The sequence below is a fragment of the Micromys minutus genome (assembly GCF_963924665.1).
Source record: "Micromys minutus genome assembly, chromosome: 9".
Taxonomy (NCBI): Eukaryota; Metazoa; Chordata; class Mammalia; order Rodentia; family Muridae; genus Micromys; species Micromys minutus.
Window position 1 is genome coordinate 62,497,897 of NC_137978.1, and position 16,106 is coordinate 62,514,002.

Here is a 16,106-nt window from a genome sequence, read left to right on the forward strand (position 1 = left end):
TTTCCAATTTGGTTTGTTGAAAATAAAGTCTTGCTGGACATGGTGCACACACCTTTAATCTCAGGGTTCAGAAGGCAGAGCTAAGTGGATCCCTGTGAGTTTGAGGCCAGGGAATTTCAGAACAGCCAAAGTTACATAGTAAGAACCTGTCTAAATAAAACCAGGACTGGGAAGATAGCTCAGTAGTTAAGCACACACTGCTTTCCCAGGCCTAAATTCAGTTCCCAGCACCATACCAGGTGGCTTGCATCTACCTGTCACTCCAGTTATAAAGGCATCTGATTCCCTTGGCCCCTGTTAAATTAACTCTGGGGTCTGGAGAGATGGCTCAGTGGTTAAGAACATTGATTGTTCTTCCAGTGTACCTGGGTTCAAATCCCAGCACCCACATGGCAGCTCATAACTGTTTGTAACTCCAGAATCTGACACCTTCACATAGACATACATGTAGGCAAAATGCCAACATACATTTTAAAAGGAAAGAAAGGGGGGGCAGTAATTTTTAAAAATTTTATCCAATGCCTGGGTATGGTGGCACTTTTAATTTTAGCATGCAGGAGGTAGATCTCTGTGATTTTGAGGCCAGCATGCCTGTCTACATAGTGAGTTCCAGGTCAGCCAGAGACCCTGTAGTCAGAGATAAAGACTGACTCCCTGGGATTAAGAAGTTTGAGGGCATAAAACCATGTTGAACAATACAAATCTTCAGAATATTTTGCCATCAAGTTTAAGAGCAGTCTCTAAGATACATCTTTAACTGTGAGTTGATAATTTTAGTTTTTAAATTAACGTGACACTGTGATCATGAAGTGTTAGAACTCAGTTCATATACCTTTTAGTATCTCTGCCCTGTGGTCAAGGTGTCTTCATTGTTCTTTTGCTGTAAAGAGACACCATGACCAATTTATACAAGACATTTATTTAACTCGGGGCTTGCTCACAGTTTCAGAGTCCGTGATGGTAGCAGGCATGGTACAAGTCAGTAGCTGAGAGGGTGCTGTCACCAGAAAGCTGCTGTCTACTCTATCAGAGGGAGGCAGAGCAAGGCCTGCCCCCAGTGACAGACCTCCAACAAGGTCACACCTACTAACCCTTCTTATTAAGTTCCTTTCCACCAACTGGGAACCTACCCATCAAGGATATGATGAGCCTGGGAGCCCATTCTCATTCAAACCACAAGCTTTGCATCTCTCCTTCCTTCTTGTAGCTGGTGTTAAGGATCCTGTGACTTCCCTGTGTTCCTCCACTTGAGCACCACCATTACTGTCTCAGCTGCAATTCAGTTATTAATAAGATAGTAAATTTAAGGTTGTTGAGGCTTGAGTTTTGATTTTTAAAAAAGTTCTTAAAAATAGTCAAAGCTTTGGTAGGAACTTAAGGAAGCAAGATAGTTTCCTACTGAGCTTTATCTGGTGTGACCATAGATAGCTCCTGGAATAAATACAATATTTAGATGAGAATTAGTTTTTAGTTGCCTATCTTGTAAAATTGAGTCTTAGAATCAAAGTTTGGACCTTTTCAAAGCCTGTGATTAATTTTTATTGCATTAATGTCTTCCAGAGAGAGGAAAAACAATGAGAGAAAGGGGTAGGGCAGGGTGAGGTAGGGATGACTCACATCATTATGGAAGTAATGAGGTTTAACCTTAGGTCACCTGCACACTGGAGACCCGGGGAAGCTGGTAGCATGGCTCAGTGGGTATGGGGACTTTAGAGTCAGAGAAGCTAATAATGTAGGACTGAGGTCACTACCCTTGCAGCTCCAGAATTTGCCTTTGCTTTGCACTTAGTTTGTACAGACCCTAAACTGATGGGAAGGCGCTACCTTTGTGAAGGTGGAGTTTGTCTTACTTAGCCCACAGTCACTCACTGGCTCCAAAGGCACCCGTGCAGACACTCACAGAAGTACATTGCTGTCTGTTCGTTACCCTCTCAAGTTACCTAGCATTTCCACAACAGTCAAGAACGCAGTGAGGTGGCGAGTGGCCTTAGTTTGCTGTGTGTCTCACATTTCAAGTCTCTTCTTACGTAGCTCTCTTCTCTGTGTGTCTCACTATTAAGGACAGTCCAAGCAGCGTGCCATGCACCTGCAAGCCCAGCACTAGGGGGTGGAAACTGGAGGAAATAGAGTTGAATAACCGTGAATCCCAGGGCACACCCATACCCTTCTTTGGGTTGTTTAGCTGTGGTGTCCGACTTCCTAACCTTCATTTTTGTGTAAATCAAAGTAGGTGGGAAAGCCTTTACTTTCTACTGTTTCTTTTTTCCTTCAGATGTACTACCCAGGGCGCCTTCATCCTGGAAGTGTGTCTTCTTGGTTCAGTATTTAGTGAAGGCCATAGATTTCTGTGATATTTATGTTAGTGTTTAGTTGTATCATTAGTAAATAGTGAGCACACTGTTAGAAACACTTGGTCTGCTCCTGGAATTTTTAAAAGTGATGAAGCCCACAGCTCCCGAGCATTTAGTCTGAGAAAAGCAAAGCCTGTGTCTAGTTCTCTTCCTCTGCAGAATAGTGACAGTGATCAGGGTTTGCTGAGAGGTAAACATTACTCAGCTTCCATATGAATGGACCCAGTCAGTCTTCACAGCCTGGAGAGCCAGGAAAGCAGAAAGCTGAGGCTTCATGGCTTCATGTTATTTGCAAAGTCAGAGCTTAGGACATTATAAAATCAGAATTCAGACTCAGGTAGTTTGTGGTAAGCCACATGATTCCTGGGTGGGTTTTCTTTTTTTTCTTTTTCTTTTTTTTTTTTTTTTGGTGGTGATTTTGAGCAAGTTGTTAACTTATAAGGAGTAGGGATCGGATCAGTTAATGTTCAGCAACCCCCAAGTGTGGTGTGGCCTTTGACATGAGAGCTCCTGCTGCAGCAGACAAATGTCCCCCAGAGAAGACATTGTAACCCTTAGGATGGCAACACTAAGTAAAGCCAGTGAACAGACATACCATAGTTCCATTTTGTGTGCTGGTCCTGGGAAGAGACCCTAGAAATCTATTGACCTTCACTTTTTAAGGGCCCCATGAGGCTGCTAAGTCACTAGTGGGTACAGACAGAACCTTACAGTTTAGCCCAGACCTCTGATATAGCCCTGCATTTCTTTACCGATTGTTACTCTTTCACCACATCACTGGCCTACTTAGAAGCCTGGTACCATTACAGATGCACACATATGTTTACAAGTTTTCTTCCATTTGATTCTACCTTGATTGTGCTTTATTTGTATTCATGTTTTTGACACAATACTGCCACCCCCTGGTCAATGGTTAGGACTGCATCGGGAGCTCCAGCAGCTTTTTGAGAGTAAGCTTATAAGTAAGCCAGAGTAGGTGTTCTGTTCTGTTCTGTTCTGTTTTGTTATATGGAATCAATGGGCGCGTGTGAGTCACTTGGTAACTACTAATGTGGAAATTCCACATCTAACTAAAGGTTCCAGTATCTCTGGCTAGGTTCAGGAAAATAAACAATTTACAGTTTACAGTCATTGAATTCAAAGAGTCTTTCTGATGAGTTGAGGTTTTCAGGTATCTTACAAGTGTTTCAGAAATGTGTAGATGCTTAGATATTGGAGCTCAGTTGATGCGACCGCTGGTAACCTGACTTCCAAGCTGCTCTGGGAAATACTTCTCCATATGAGCCTGTAAATGTCTGCTGGAGGTCAGCGCCACCCCTTACACAGAACTCTCTGGATTGGGAGGGAGAATGGCTCAAGCATTGCCCCACAGGTTCCTGACAGATGATGGGCTTTTCCTTACATTTGCCTGCTTTCAGATGCTCTCTTTACATTCTTACAAGTTCTTTAAATTAGTCTCATTTTCTAGGACAAAAGAGAAACTCAGAATCTTAGAAAATGACCAGTCACACATTCATGGGTAGTGCATTGTGAGTATATGGTGACAAGCTCTCCTATGCTTCCTAGTGAATTGTGTCCTTTATTGTACAGTGCTTGGCCAGGTTTCTGTTTTTTGTTTTGTTAGTGTTTAAACCCTAAATAAAACAGATAAAAATCTTTTAGGTCTATGTTTTCAAGTTCACACACAGAGAGTTAGCAATGCTTAGAGATATTTTTACTGCTGTAATACAGGGAAGGTGCAGCATTTTAACAGTTGCAAAGGGACAGAGTCATCAGGCATGTGTGACTGCAGCACAGGCAGGGAAGCTTGTGACTGTGTCATTTCAAGGAGCTCATGCTGGGTTCTAGACAGACACTGGAGGTCTCATTTTCTTTCTAACTGTTGATGCTTGTCTTGGTCATGTTTTTTTATTTTCTAACCATGAGATAAAAGGGAAGGACAGGTGTTTTTCTTGGGTCTTGGCAGAATAAGTCTTATGCAAAGTGTGTGTGGTGTGGTCACACGTTCTATTCTTCGAATGCTCTAGCTGCACTCTCCATGCCCAGTACACACTGCTGTCAGTGCCTCTTCATGTCATAGGTCAGACAGCAGCTAGGATTCAATTTGTCTGTGCCACGTGTATGACGCTCTCATACTGTTGGTTGTCAGTGTTTCTTCTGTAGAATAAACAGTACAGACTCATTTCTTCCATTAAACTTTTCACTGTAAAAATATGGCCTATGCATCATGCCTATTCGTGTGTATAGTCTGTTTAATGTGAGCTAGCGGGCAGTGCCCATTTTCTGTAGCTGTGCGTGTTTGATAGTTAATGCAAAGTAAGAATCGTGGGGTCTGTGGTATGTACTGTGGGACAGCACTCTACATTCTCAGTTATGTTGACACGTGTGGACATGGTTCCTTGCCTGCCCTTGCTGGTCCTGTAGTGTAGACTAGATTGGTCCCTTTAGTAAGTATGTCTTCCTTCATTAAGTATCCCTGGCATACTTAAGAATTTAGCTGTCCTCTTTACAAAGGCACTTTTTTGAGCTTTGGCCACTATACTGTGGCCAGTGAACCTCTGAGAAGAGTTAGAAGCTGGCAAGTGAGACAGTATTGCCCTTACCTCAGGTAGGTCTGTCCCAGGGGTTGACACTATTTCATGAAGCCCAGGAAATAGTTCTTTCCCAGTTGAGCTGTCTCACAGCCTAACATACAAGCAGCCGACTCCAGGCTGTACATGTAGCCCTCAAACAGAAGAGGCAATGTCTGCTGTTGTAGCTTTTGATTGAGCAGAAAACAAAGTTAACTTTTAGAAATACATGCTTAGTTCTCGGACAGACACTTCAGACAACAGTGGACACGAGGTTCTTTGTTTTGTACCAGTAGTAATGCACACTAAGCTGTTGTGCTCTTAGGATCAGAGGTAAATGAGGCAGGTCCTACTGTATGAATGTACATTATCATCACTGCCTGTTGTCCATGGTGTGCTCCATCATTTCGACAGGCAGTAGTGACTTCCGGACAGTTCTGGGGCCCCCAGTGAAGGGAGAATTTGAGACAGTTTGTGACAGGCAAACTTCGTGGGTCTGGGGGAAAGAGACTGTCCGGTGTCTCTGGGTAAGTTCTTTCTAGCTTGTTACTTTTATGCCTCCGTAATGTGCTCTGGTTATTATTATTTACAAAATGGTTAAGGATTAAGATAGAAGTACGTCCCCATGCAGTGATCATCATTACCACTAAGGGAAAATGTAATGATGAATTAGTCACACTGAAAGCTTCGAGATGTATCTCTCTTGTCTCTGAAGTAAGCAATTGCCAGTTATGATCTGAGGAATGCAGTGGCAGGGGCCAGTGATTCTGCTGTTAGTCCTGTTTCCTGCTGCCTGCCTGTCCACTGTGCACAGGGCTTTTGGTCGTAGGTATGATGTGCACTTGCAGGCACCTGAGACCTGTCCCTAATGCTGTTAGATCTTCCTTTTCAGAGTAAGAGGGACCACCTACTCATGAACGTCAAATGGTACTACCGTCAGTCTGAAGTTCCCGATTCTGTCTATCAGCATTTGGTTCAGGATCGGCATAATGAAAATGGTACGTACGCTTTTGTGATAAGGTATTTGTAAATCTTAGCTTTGAGTAAAGTTCTTTTTAAAAACACCAGTTAAATGGATATTACTTTTGATATAATTTCTCTCAAAAGAGGTTTCAATAAAGAACATTGGTGGGTCCCCTCACCCTTGCTTTTGCCAGTGCGCGCCCCCCCCCCCCATTTTCCCTAAAACACAAACAGCAAAAGAGAGGAGGCCTGGAGGCATAGCTCACTGATTAAGTCAATTACTGTTCTTACAGAGGACCCACATTCAGTTCCCAGTACCCACATCAGGCAGCTCACAGCAACCTGAAACTCGTTTCAGGGGATCCAATGCCTATGGATGCTCATAACATATGCACACACATATACATTATCTTTAAATCTTTAAGAAAATACCAGAACAAGAATATTAAAGGGGGGGGGACTTTGAGCACATGGTAATACACCTTTTTAAAAAAATAGCAGTAATGTAAGTCTTTAAGCACCTGTATTTAACCTAGTGATAGACACTATTTAAAACCCTGTGAGATGCCCAAAACAGCCTAGGATGTGTCCTTCCTCACATTGCTTCCTCAGAGGTCACTGCCGACTGCACAGGGAGCCTTCCATACAAGTTTTTAAAATGTCTTGGAAAAGATAAAAGTGAGGTTTGTTTGGGGTTTTTGTTTTGTTTTGCAAGACAGGGAGGGTTTCTCTGTGTAGCCCTGGCTGTCCTTGAACTCGTTCTGCAGACCATGCTAGCCACCTGTCTCTGCCTCCTGAATGCTGGGATTAAAGGTGTGTGCCACCACACCTGACCTTTTTTTTTTTTTTTTTTTAAAAGGTAGCTTAATAATCTTTTTTTAGTCCACTCAGTATGTGTCTTCATTCCATTTTGGGATATTTGTTAGTAAACAGGATTGCAGCCAGATGTGGTGGTGTATATCTATAATCCCAAAATTTGGGAGGGAGAAAGAGAGGAAGGATGGTTATAAATTCAAGGCCAGAATCAATTACTTATGGGCTGAGACCCTGCCACTCGGAACAGGCATTCATGCAGCAAGCATAAAATAGACAGGTTAAGTTGCTTGCTCTCAAGCCTCATGGCTTGAATTCAGTTCCCAAACCCACAAGATGGAAAGAAGGAACTGACTCCTACAAGCTGTCCTCTGACCTCCACACACATTGCTGTGGAATATGCTTGTTTGAATATAAGCACATTCGCGTGTACATGCACATACAATAAAACAATGAATAAAACTAAGAAGTTGTTTCTTCTGAAAAAAAATAATACTTAAGTTACTGGGATGTGGCAATGGACTTCTCTTTTTCCTTCCCTCCCTTTCTTCCTCCCTCCCTCTTTCTCTTCCTCCCTCCTTCCTTCTCTCCTTTCTTCCTTCTCCATGTGCACACCTAGGCACTTGAGTGAATAGAAGACATAGTGAACAGTCTGAGCTGTCAGAGCCAAGCCCTTATGTTCCTCTTCCATTCCTGCAACCAACCCCTCCTTGTCGGATAGATGCACTTTGATAATAACCAGGTTGATATTTGTCTTTAGTAGGAAGTAAACTTGAGAAAAGATTTGCAAAAATTTCCTCCATGTTTTGGGAAACTAATTTAATACCTTCTCGCTTAATTAACTAATTTCTTTTGTTTGTAGACTCTGGAAGAGAACTTGTCATCACAGATCCAGTCATCAAGAACCGGGAGCTCTTCATTTCTGATTATGTTGACACCTACCATGCAGCTGCCCTGAGGTAAGAATGGGGGGCGGGCCCTATGGAGGGTGGGAGGGGCTCTGCTCTGCTCTGTGGAGGTCACTGTGTCCAGGCAGACAGCGCATAGTCTTGGCAAGCTAACTCTCCTGTTTCCTGGGGTTATTGAGATTTCAGAGATTGTCTAGCCCTACTTTATCTCTCCCTATATTTCATAGTATTATTTGCTAAAGTTTTGGTGGGTGAAATACCCTGAAGTTCTGCAGTTATCTTTGTAAAAAATCAAGCCCCATTGCTACAAAAGACAGAGGGGGAAAAACAGATAAGAATGTTAAATTTAAGAAAATATAGGAATTTTCATTAGCTTCTCTTCCAGTTTTCTTAGTGTGAACACTGTTACTAAAAAGAATGCTAAAGAGTAGGGGAGTGTATTAAAGATACAGACTGAAGCAGGAGTGGGGGTCGTCACAGCCAATTAAAGTGGGTGTGTCCTTCTGTCCTGTGTGCTCTCTCCAGAGCAGGGCCAGGATCCGCCCCTTTGCATACGCTGTATCTACATGTCTGGCTGGTTTGGGGCCTCTTAAGTGACATAGCACGTGTGGTAGCTATGAGTGTTTGAGTTTTATTGCTGTGAAGAGACACCATGATTAAGGCAACATTTAATTAGAGCTGGCTTACGGTTTCAGAGGTTTAGTCATTATCATAGTGGTAAGAAGCATGACAGCATGCAGGCCGACATGGTGCTGGAGAGGGAAGGAGCTGAGAGTTATGCATCTTGAGCTGAAAGCAACAGGAAGAGGGCTGTATATCACACAGGACATTGAAGTCTATAGAAGACCTCAAAGCCCATCCCTAAAACCACACTTTCTCCAACAGTGCCACTCTCTCTGGGCTAAACGGTCAAACACATGAGGCTATGGGAGCCAAACCTATTCAAATCACAACTTTCCTCTCTGTAACTGACAAAAGCAAAACCCCTAGTGTGTCTGTCTGTCTGTCTCTCTCTCTTTACAGAATTTGAGTACAGTAAAAGCCATTGAGACTTGTTGGCTTTAGTGTAACTACTTACAATGAGATACAGCTGTCCTTATGTGCCCACCCATCACATCCAGTTACTTTAGACTGAAGGTGGGGACATTTACTTAAGACTGGTATTTGTAACCATTGGGTCTCAGGTTATATGCCACTGTGGCCTTTGTCTCAACTGTTGACTCATTGTGGCCACTGTGGGGCAAATACACAGATAACATAAATAAATGAGTTGGCTAAGGTCCAGTTGAGCCTTTTTAAAAATGGAAAAGAATTGTTTTATTTTCATTTCTCAGGAGTTTTCCCCACTTCTTTAACTTTTTGAAGATGTAAAATTGTTGTCTTGTACTCTGTCAAAACAGGCAGTGGGGCCGTGTGGCTTGTTGGTCTGTGGCATGCTGAGCTCTGCCACAAGAAGGGTGGATGTGTTAGAGTGACTGTCTCCGGGCTTTCACTACTTTCCGAGAATGGCTGTGGTGGTTTATAAACTTTCCCCAAATTCCCACAAGCTTTTGTCTGTCCTTTGAAGGTGGGTTCCCAGGTTTTAACTAAACCTACATGCTAGCAAAGCAAGTTAATGGGGGTTGACTTAGGTTGATGAGACGGCTGGTTAATGTAGGGCAGCTGGCCAGGTTAGCAGCGGTCCGGACGGACCCTCTGTGCTCTCCAGCTGGCGGAGGCCATGGTTTTAAAGAACTTCAAGTTCTAGTTAAGGAAGTGGTGGAAGGTGTAACTGGTTGTCCAACATGCTTTGACCTAACTGTTTAAAATAAATATATTTGAGAACTTTTAATGCTATTCAGATTTGATAGATAATGTTCATCTAATTTTTGGCATTTTTAGAACTGTAGCTGGACAGAGATATGTGGGTCACTCTAGGCTTGCAGTGCCCTGGCCCAGCACCTTAGCTTCTCCACTAGCCATACATAAGGTTTTGTTTGCTTGTTTTCACCAAGTATCTGATAAGAATCTTTACTGGCTGTTATGTTTTAATCCTTTTGTGATATTATCTTAAATGTTGTACAAAGGGCGGTTAGAGCACTGGCTGCTCTTCCAGAGGACCTGATTTCAGTTCCCAGCAGCCACATGGTGGCTACAACCATTTGTAATGAGATCTGATGCCCTCTACGATGTGTCTGAAGACAGTGACAGTGTAGCCACATACATGAAATAAATGAATAAATCCTTTTTTTTAAAAAAAGAAGAATTGTTTTTAAAAAGTGTTGTACAAAAAGTAGTAGGTCTTCATCTTTTTTTTTCTTAAATGATTTATTTTTTGAAACTGTAATATATCATCTCATGTTCCTTTCTTTCTTCCAAGTCCTCCCATATGGTATTTTTCCCCTTTCTTTTTCTCAAATTCATGGCTTCTTTTTGCATTAATTATTGTTACATAAAGTTGCATGTTATATATTCCCAAATATGTAACTACAACCTGTTGTGTTTTCACGGCTGACCATTTGGTATTAGATAACCACAGATAAGTGTAGTCCTAGCCACTCACGGAGGAAACTTCCCCAGTTTTCTTTTATTAGGCTTGAATGAAGAGTTTCTTGGTGACCTGGTGACTGGATGACATGTGCTCACTCTGTCACTACATGGTCTGATGCCCAGCGTGAGGCTCTCACCTCGTGCTCAGCAGTAGTATCTCAGCAAGGAAGGCTTTGGGGTGTTTCTGTGGGTACCTCCCATCAAACAGGATGTGGTGGCAAGACCCTATTAGTCTTCATTTATTCCTTTTTTCTTCTCCAGAGTTAGGGTTCTTTGGCTTAGACTTTTGATGGGTGATATGTGATGATTGAGGATTGAGATTCAAGGTTTTCTGTCGATTTCTCTTTTTATAGCTCGCCCACAGGGAAGGGCACTTTCTTTTTTCACACATGTAAACCAGTGCTGCTACTATAGATAAATCCAGTTTTGAAGGGGACACAAATAAAACAGTTCATGGGCACATGAAAGGGGATCAAATGAGTATAATGGAGCAAACCAGAGGACAAAAAAGGAAAAAGAAAAAGGCTCATAGTGTTGGCTCTTAGCACCATTCTTTCAAAGATCAAAGGACTCAGTTAAATGGATTCATGCCGTGTGCAGCCATTGACGGGGCTCAGCCATCCCATTCACTTGCGATGAAGCTGATGTCTGTATTTTTCTTTCAAGCTGGTGCTAGAGTTGGGTTATAAAAGAGAAGAGCTTTGTCCTTTAGTCACCGGGAACCAAAAGGAAAACAGAATTTCTCTGTAGGCTTTGCTTTGTAAATTGTGACACCTTAGCTTTTCCTTACCCAAAAGAAATTCATCCTCAGTCTGGGCTGTGTTGAGAAGTGTGTACTGAGCCAATGTTACTACTCTGTGGCCTGCTTTGAGCCCTTGGCCGTAGCCACCCCTCATCTTTACCTTTCTGGTAAATTTCAAGTAGGTGCCTGTTTCTTATTTCATTACCCCTACTCACCACTGCCATTCCAGAAGCCAGCATCTTGAGTTGTCTGTTGCTTAGGCAGTATTTTTGGTTGACCTTGTGACGTAACAGTGGAAAGTGCCAGATTCAAACAAGATGACTTCAGCTGACTCCTGCTGTGACACAACTTTGAGACAGAATCAAGGTTGTTGATTTTTGCATCATCATTTTGACACTTTGAGTCATGTGACCTAGCAGTAACCTCATAACTTGAATATAAATCTTTTGACCTAACATCCACTAAAGCAGGCATGTGGAAAAGCACTCACAGAGGGCCTCAAATGGTTGCCTTATTAATTTATCTTTTTCGGTTACTGAATTTCAATAAGGTCTATAAACATAGTGTTCAAGAAAGAAAAGCTTATAATACAGTTATTTATGGTACTCACGATATCCAGTATCCATGGATTTTGTTTCTTATTGCCAACTGTGTGGTGTGATTGGTATCCACATGTCTTTGGTATAGGAGCTAAACTCAGCCCCGGCGCTGTCTTGCAGAGCTCCGAGAGTGAGCGAGCCCACAAGCCCACCTCTTGCAGTCTGCTCATTGTGTTGCTTTCCCCATTAAGATGACATTTTGTTGGTGATATGTGGAGTGGCTGCTGTGACTGAGAATTGTGACTGGGAATGTGTGCTAGGACAGTGCTCTGACAGGAAGACAGTATAGGAGGTCACAAGTGGCCCTTGATTTGATGGCTATGTTATAGCTTGCTCACTCTCTGTCTCATATTTAAGTTCATGGCCCTTGACCAAATTATTCAGAGCTTGATTTTCATTATGTTTGGCCTATATTGATGTACCTCTTCACTTTGCTGTGGCAGCTGCCATTATATTTATGGATTAAAACAGATTAATTACCTCTGTAGAGAATCCTTTAAGAAGTTTTGTGCATTGCAGAGTTCAGTCTCCTGAAGCTTAAGCTGCACTTTTTTGGACTGACTTAGAACATTCGTACTGTTTTGTCCACACACATGTGTTGCTGTGTTGTTGGATAGCAGAGCTTATCTGTGTCTTTGTCCACACAGTGTTTTTTTGTCCTGCTAGTAATTAAGATCTCTGTATTCTGAATTTTATTGTGGATTCCAGTGTCCGGACTATTTGATTTTTCACATGAACCTTGTGATAACCTCTGGCCAAGGGGTTGCATTGATTGTGTTATTCAACTGATTGAGAAAGGCCTTGCTTGTCTATTTCTGTTTGTTTTATAGTGACTTAGGTGTGTTTGCCAGGTTAGAAATGTGACTTGCATGGGTTTTACATAACTTTTATTAGTTCCTTCCTAAGCACCGATCTTAAGCTGTTGAACTTTGAACTCTGGTACACAACCTTTTTTCTGTGTTTTGTCACTTTAAGAAAAGATTTATTGGGGGCTAAAGAGGTGGCTCAGTGGTTAAGAGCTTTGCTGCTCTCCCAAAGGTCCTGAGTTCAAATCCCAGCAACCACATGGTGGCTCACAACCATCTGTAATAAGATCTGATGCCCTCTTCTGGTGTGTCTGAAGACCACACCATTGTACTTATATAGAATATAATAAATCTTTAAAAGATTTATCAACTTCTATGTGCATTGGTGATTTGTCTCTCTATACGGGTATCAGATCCTCTGAAACTGGAATCACAGACAGGTGTGAGCTGCCATGTGGTTGATGGGAATTGAACCTGGGTCCTCTGGAAGATCAGCCAGTGTTCCTAAGCATTGAGCCATCTATCTCTCCAGCCTCACTTTGTCACACTCTTAAAAGTTGCTTGTAGGGCTGGAGAGATGGCTCAGTGGTTAGGAGCACTGACTGCTCTTCCAGAGGTCCTGAGTTCAATTCCCAGCAACCACATGGCAGCTCACAACTATTCACAATGGAATCCAATACCCTCTTCCGGTGTGTCTGAAGACAGTGACAGTGTGTGTACTTATATACATAAAATAAATAAATCTTTTTTTAAAAGTTGCTTGTATTTTAAGTCATAAGACAAAAATGTCTACCTGATTACATTTCAGTAAATTAGTAGTTTACCTTGAAAAACAAAAATACAGGTCCTCTATACTCAGAAATATAATACTTCATCTTAAAACAACTTTTGATATGAGGGGAAATAAAACTAAAACAAATGTTTTTAAGAATGAAAATTAAAATGGCATGTATTGTTGGCATGCATTTTAAAAATGATCAAAGGAAAATTAGTTGCTCTAAACATGGTTAAATTTTTCTTAAATTAAAAATTATTTTTAATGAAAAATCCCCAGCTTAGAACAAATAAACAAACAAAAAACAAGTCTAAAGAAGGTACTGGCTTTTGTGCTGATTGAATAGAGAAGCATTTAAGTCAGTCTTGTTTAAGGGATCTGGGTGTAAGCAGGATTTCTGCACTGCCTGGGGTTAGGAGTGTTGGTCCTGGGCCCTGAGGTAGTCTGTGTGTATTGTTACACCTTGAGAAACCACAGTGTAAACCATAATCATCCATGTCCTGAAAAACACGAGCCATAAAATCAAGATGGGATTCTGAAAATACCCATTTAACTCACAGTAAAGCAGTAAACACCAATTGGAAACTGAGAAAGTAATTTTTCAAGACAGTTTCTCTACTTTAACCTGGTGGCCTAAAATAGAAAAGACTTTGTTTTGAGGTCCTCTGTTGTCTTCGTTATAAAGAAGAAGACATGCTGCTGTGAATTCTGGGCTTCCCGCCCATGAGATTCCTTTTGCTTTACATATACTCCAGGTATGGGAAGACTTGTCTACTTGTTGATCATTTAAAGAAGTCAATTTCTAGGTCATGATTTTTATCCCCCCCCCCCTTCTTATTTTATGGAAGGCTCTGTCCTCAATGTTTGTCCTGTAGCATGTGACCTTACCCAACTGTCTTCAGAGTGTGTAGCCCAGAGCGAACCACCACCTCTGTACCCCCACTGAAGGATTACTGATTCTTTGCTCCTGGTTTTTGAGGCTTGCAATTCTCCTGGCTCAGCCTCCCTGATTATAACTATATGCTAGAAAGTTCTGAATCCAGTTGTTTCAAGCAGATGGAAAAGATCAGTTTTCTTTTTAACACTCACCCCTTCTCATCCATCCCACTAAACAGTAGGAAATAATACCTTGCTTTTGAGACAGACCACGATGCTGTCCAAACTCTGCCAAGAGTGTGTGTGCTCACGCACAGTGGGAAGGTGTGGTGTACCCACTGAACAGCATGCATTTCTGTCATTTGTCTTGAGTTTCTGGTGTCTGGACATGGATCTCTACCATTCTGTAGTATTACACAGGTTTGGGATATAGAATGGTACAACTGTGGTACTGTGGGGCATACCAAATCAAGCATGGACACTGCATATTTTATACACTATAGTTTGAGTCCTGTGCTTCCCTCACCCACACCATGCCCACTGCCTTTGTGGTTTGCAAAGTAACTAATTTAATAATACGCTTTGTCTTTTGTGTTTTCCTCAGAGGGAAGTGTAACATCTCCCATTTTTCTGACATATTTGCTGCTCGAGAGTTCAAAGCCCGAGTGGACTCATTTTTCTACATATTGGGCTATAACCCTGAGACAAGGTAAGTCAGTCACTCACATGTGTGTGTTTGTGCATTTACATGTCTGTACATGAGTTAGTAAGACGCCTAAGTTAACAGTGACTCATGCCTACATATCACAGTTTGCGCCTTTGTCTAGTATAGCTCGTTTGCCTTTACTTTTGTTAGGTAAGAAAAGGCACGGAAGTGAGCGTGTGGAGAGGAGTGGTAAGGATGTAACACGGCTGTCCATCTGTACTTCCCTTGATGCAGACTTTGTCAAGCCTTCCGTTATGCCTTGAAAAAGATAAAGTCAGTTTGGAAAGTTAGATACTTTTTGTTCAGTTAGCTTCCGGTAATGTAATCTAGAAACTCTGACAAAGGTCTGGTAAGACTAGGGGTAGGAAATGGAGAGCACATGTAGAGCCATCTTGGTAAGGTGCACCTGTGTAACAGAGTAATTATTTATATGAAGGGCGGTGTGGCTGCAAGAGACACATCTCACCATGGAAGACACACAGCCTACAGGTGGAAGATGGCCCTGTACCCAGTTAGCCTTAACTGCAGCTTGACTTTAGTCTTCCTTTTTCTTTTTACACTCCAGATTTTATTCTCTTCCCAATCTACCCTCTTACTGTTCCACATCCCATTCATAACCCCGAGTTCCCAGTCTCCTAAGATGTCCCCACCCCACCAGACCTCTAAATTCCCTGGGCCCTCCAGTCTCTTGAGGGCTAGATTAGGTTGACTGAACCTCGACCCTGTAGTCCTCTGATATACATGTGTTGGGGCCTCATATCAGCTGGTGTGTGCTGCCTGTTGGTGGTGTCTGAGAGATCTTGTGGGTCCAGGTTAGTGGAGACTGCTGGTCCTCTTACAGGGTCACCTTCCTCCTCAGCTTCCTCCAGCTTTCCCCAATTTATCCACAGGGTCAGCAGCTTCTGTCCATTGGTTGCCTGCAGATATCTGCATCTGACTCTCGCAGCTGCTTGTTGGGTCTTTTGGAGGGCAGTCCAAAAGATGATAGGTCCCTTTTTGTGAGCACTCCATAGCCTCAGTAATAGTGTCAGGCCTGGGGGCCTCTCTTTGAGCTGGATTCCCCTTTAGACCTGTCTCTGAACCTTTTTTTCTTCAGGCTCTTCTCTATTTCCATCTCTGCAATTTTTTCAGACAGAAACAATTATGGGTCATAGTTCTGACTGTGGGATAGCAACTCCATTCCTTACCTGTCTTTCTACTGGAGGTGGGCTCTACAAGTTCCCTCTCTTCACAGTAGGGCATTTCATCTAGGATCCCCACTTTGAGTCTTGAAGGTTTCTCACCTCCCAGGCCCAGAGACTTAGTCATCTTAAAAGAGCGCCTTGGTTGAGGATTGCCTGACTTGTGGGCATGCCTGTGGGGGACATGACTGTTGGATGACTCAGTAGTCAAGAAGGCTTGCTCTGCTTACAAGGACCTACATTCATTTCTCAGCAGCCACACTGTGGCTCAAAATCACCTATGACAT

The 16,106-nt window shown here is 42.4% G+C and overlaps 1 protein-coding gene across 4 annotated transcripts in view; it reads left to right on the forward strand.

The window, feature by feature from the left end:
• The window catches only part of RERE (arginine-glutamic acid dipeptide repeats), a 312,095-nt gene that overhangs the window by 171,945 nt on the left and 124,044 nt on the right, over positions 1 to 16,106 (forward strand). For all 4 annotated transcript variants that reach the window (XM_080921404.1, XM_080921406.1, XM_080921407.1 and 1 more), the window contains 3 exons: positions 5,814 to 5,919; positions 7,560 to 7,656; positions 14,537 to 14,641. In XM_080921404.1, the coding sequence (XP_080777530.1) occupies positions 5,814 to 5,919; positions 7,560 to 7,656; positions 14,537 to 14,641 (308 nt within the window). The remainder of the gene's footprint in view (positions 1 to 5,813; positions 5,920 to 7,559; positions 7,657 to 14,536; positions 14,642 to 16,106) is intronic.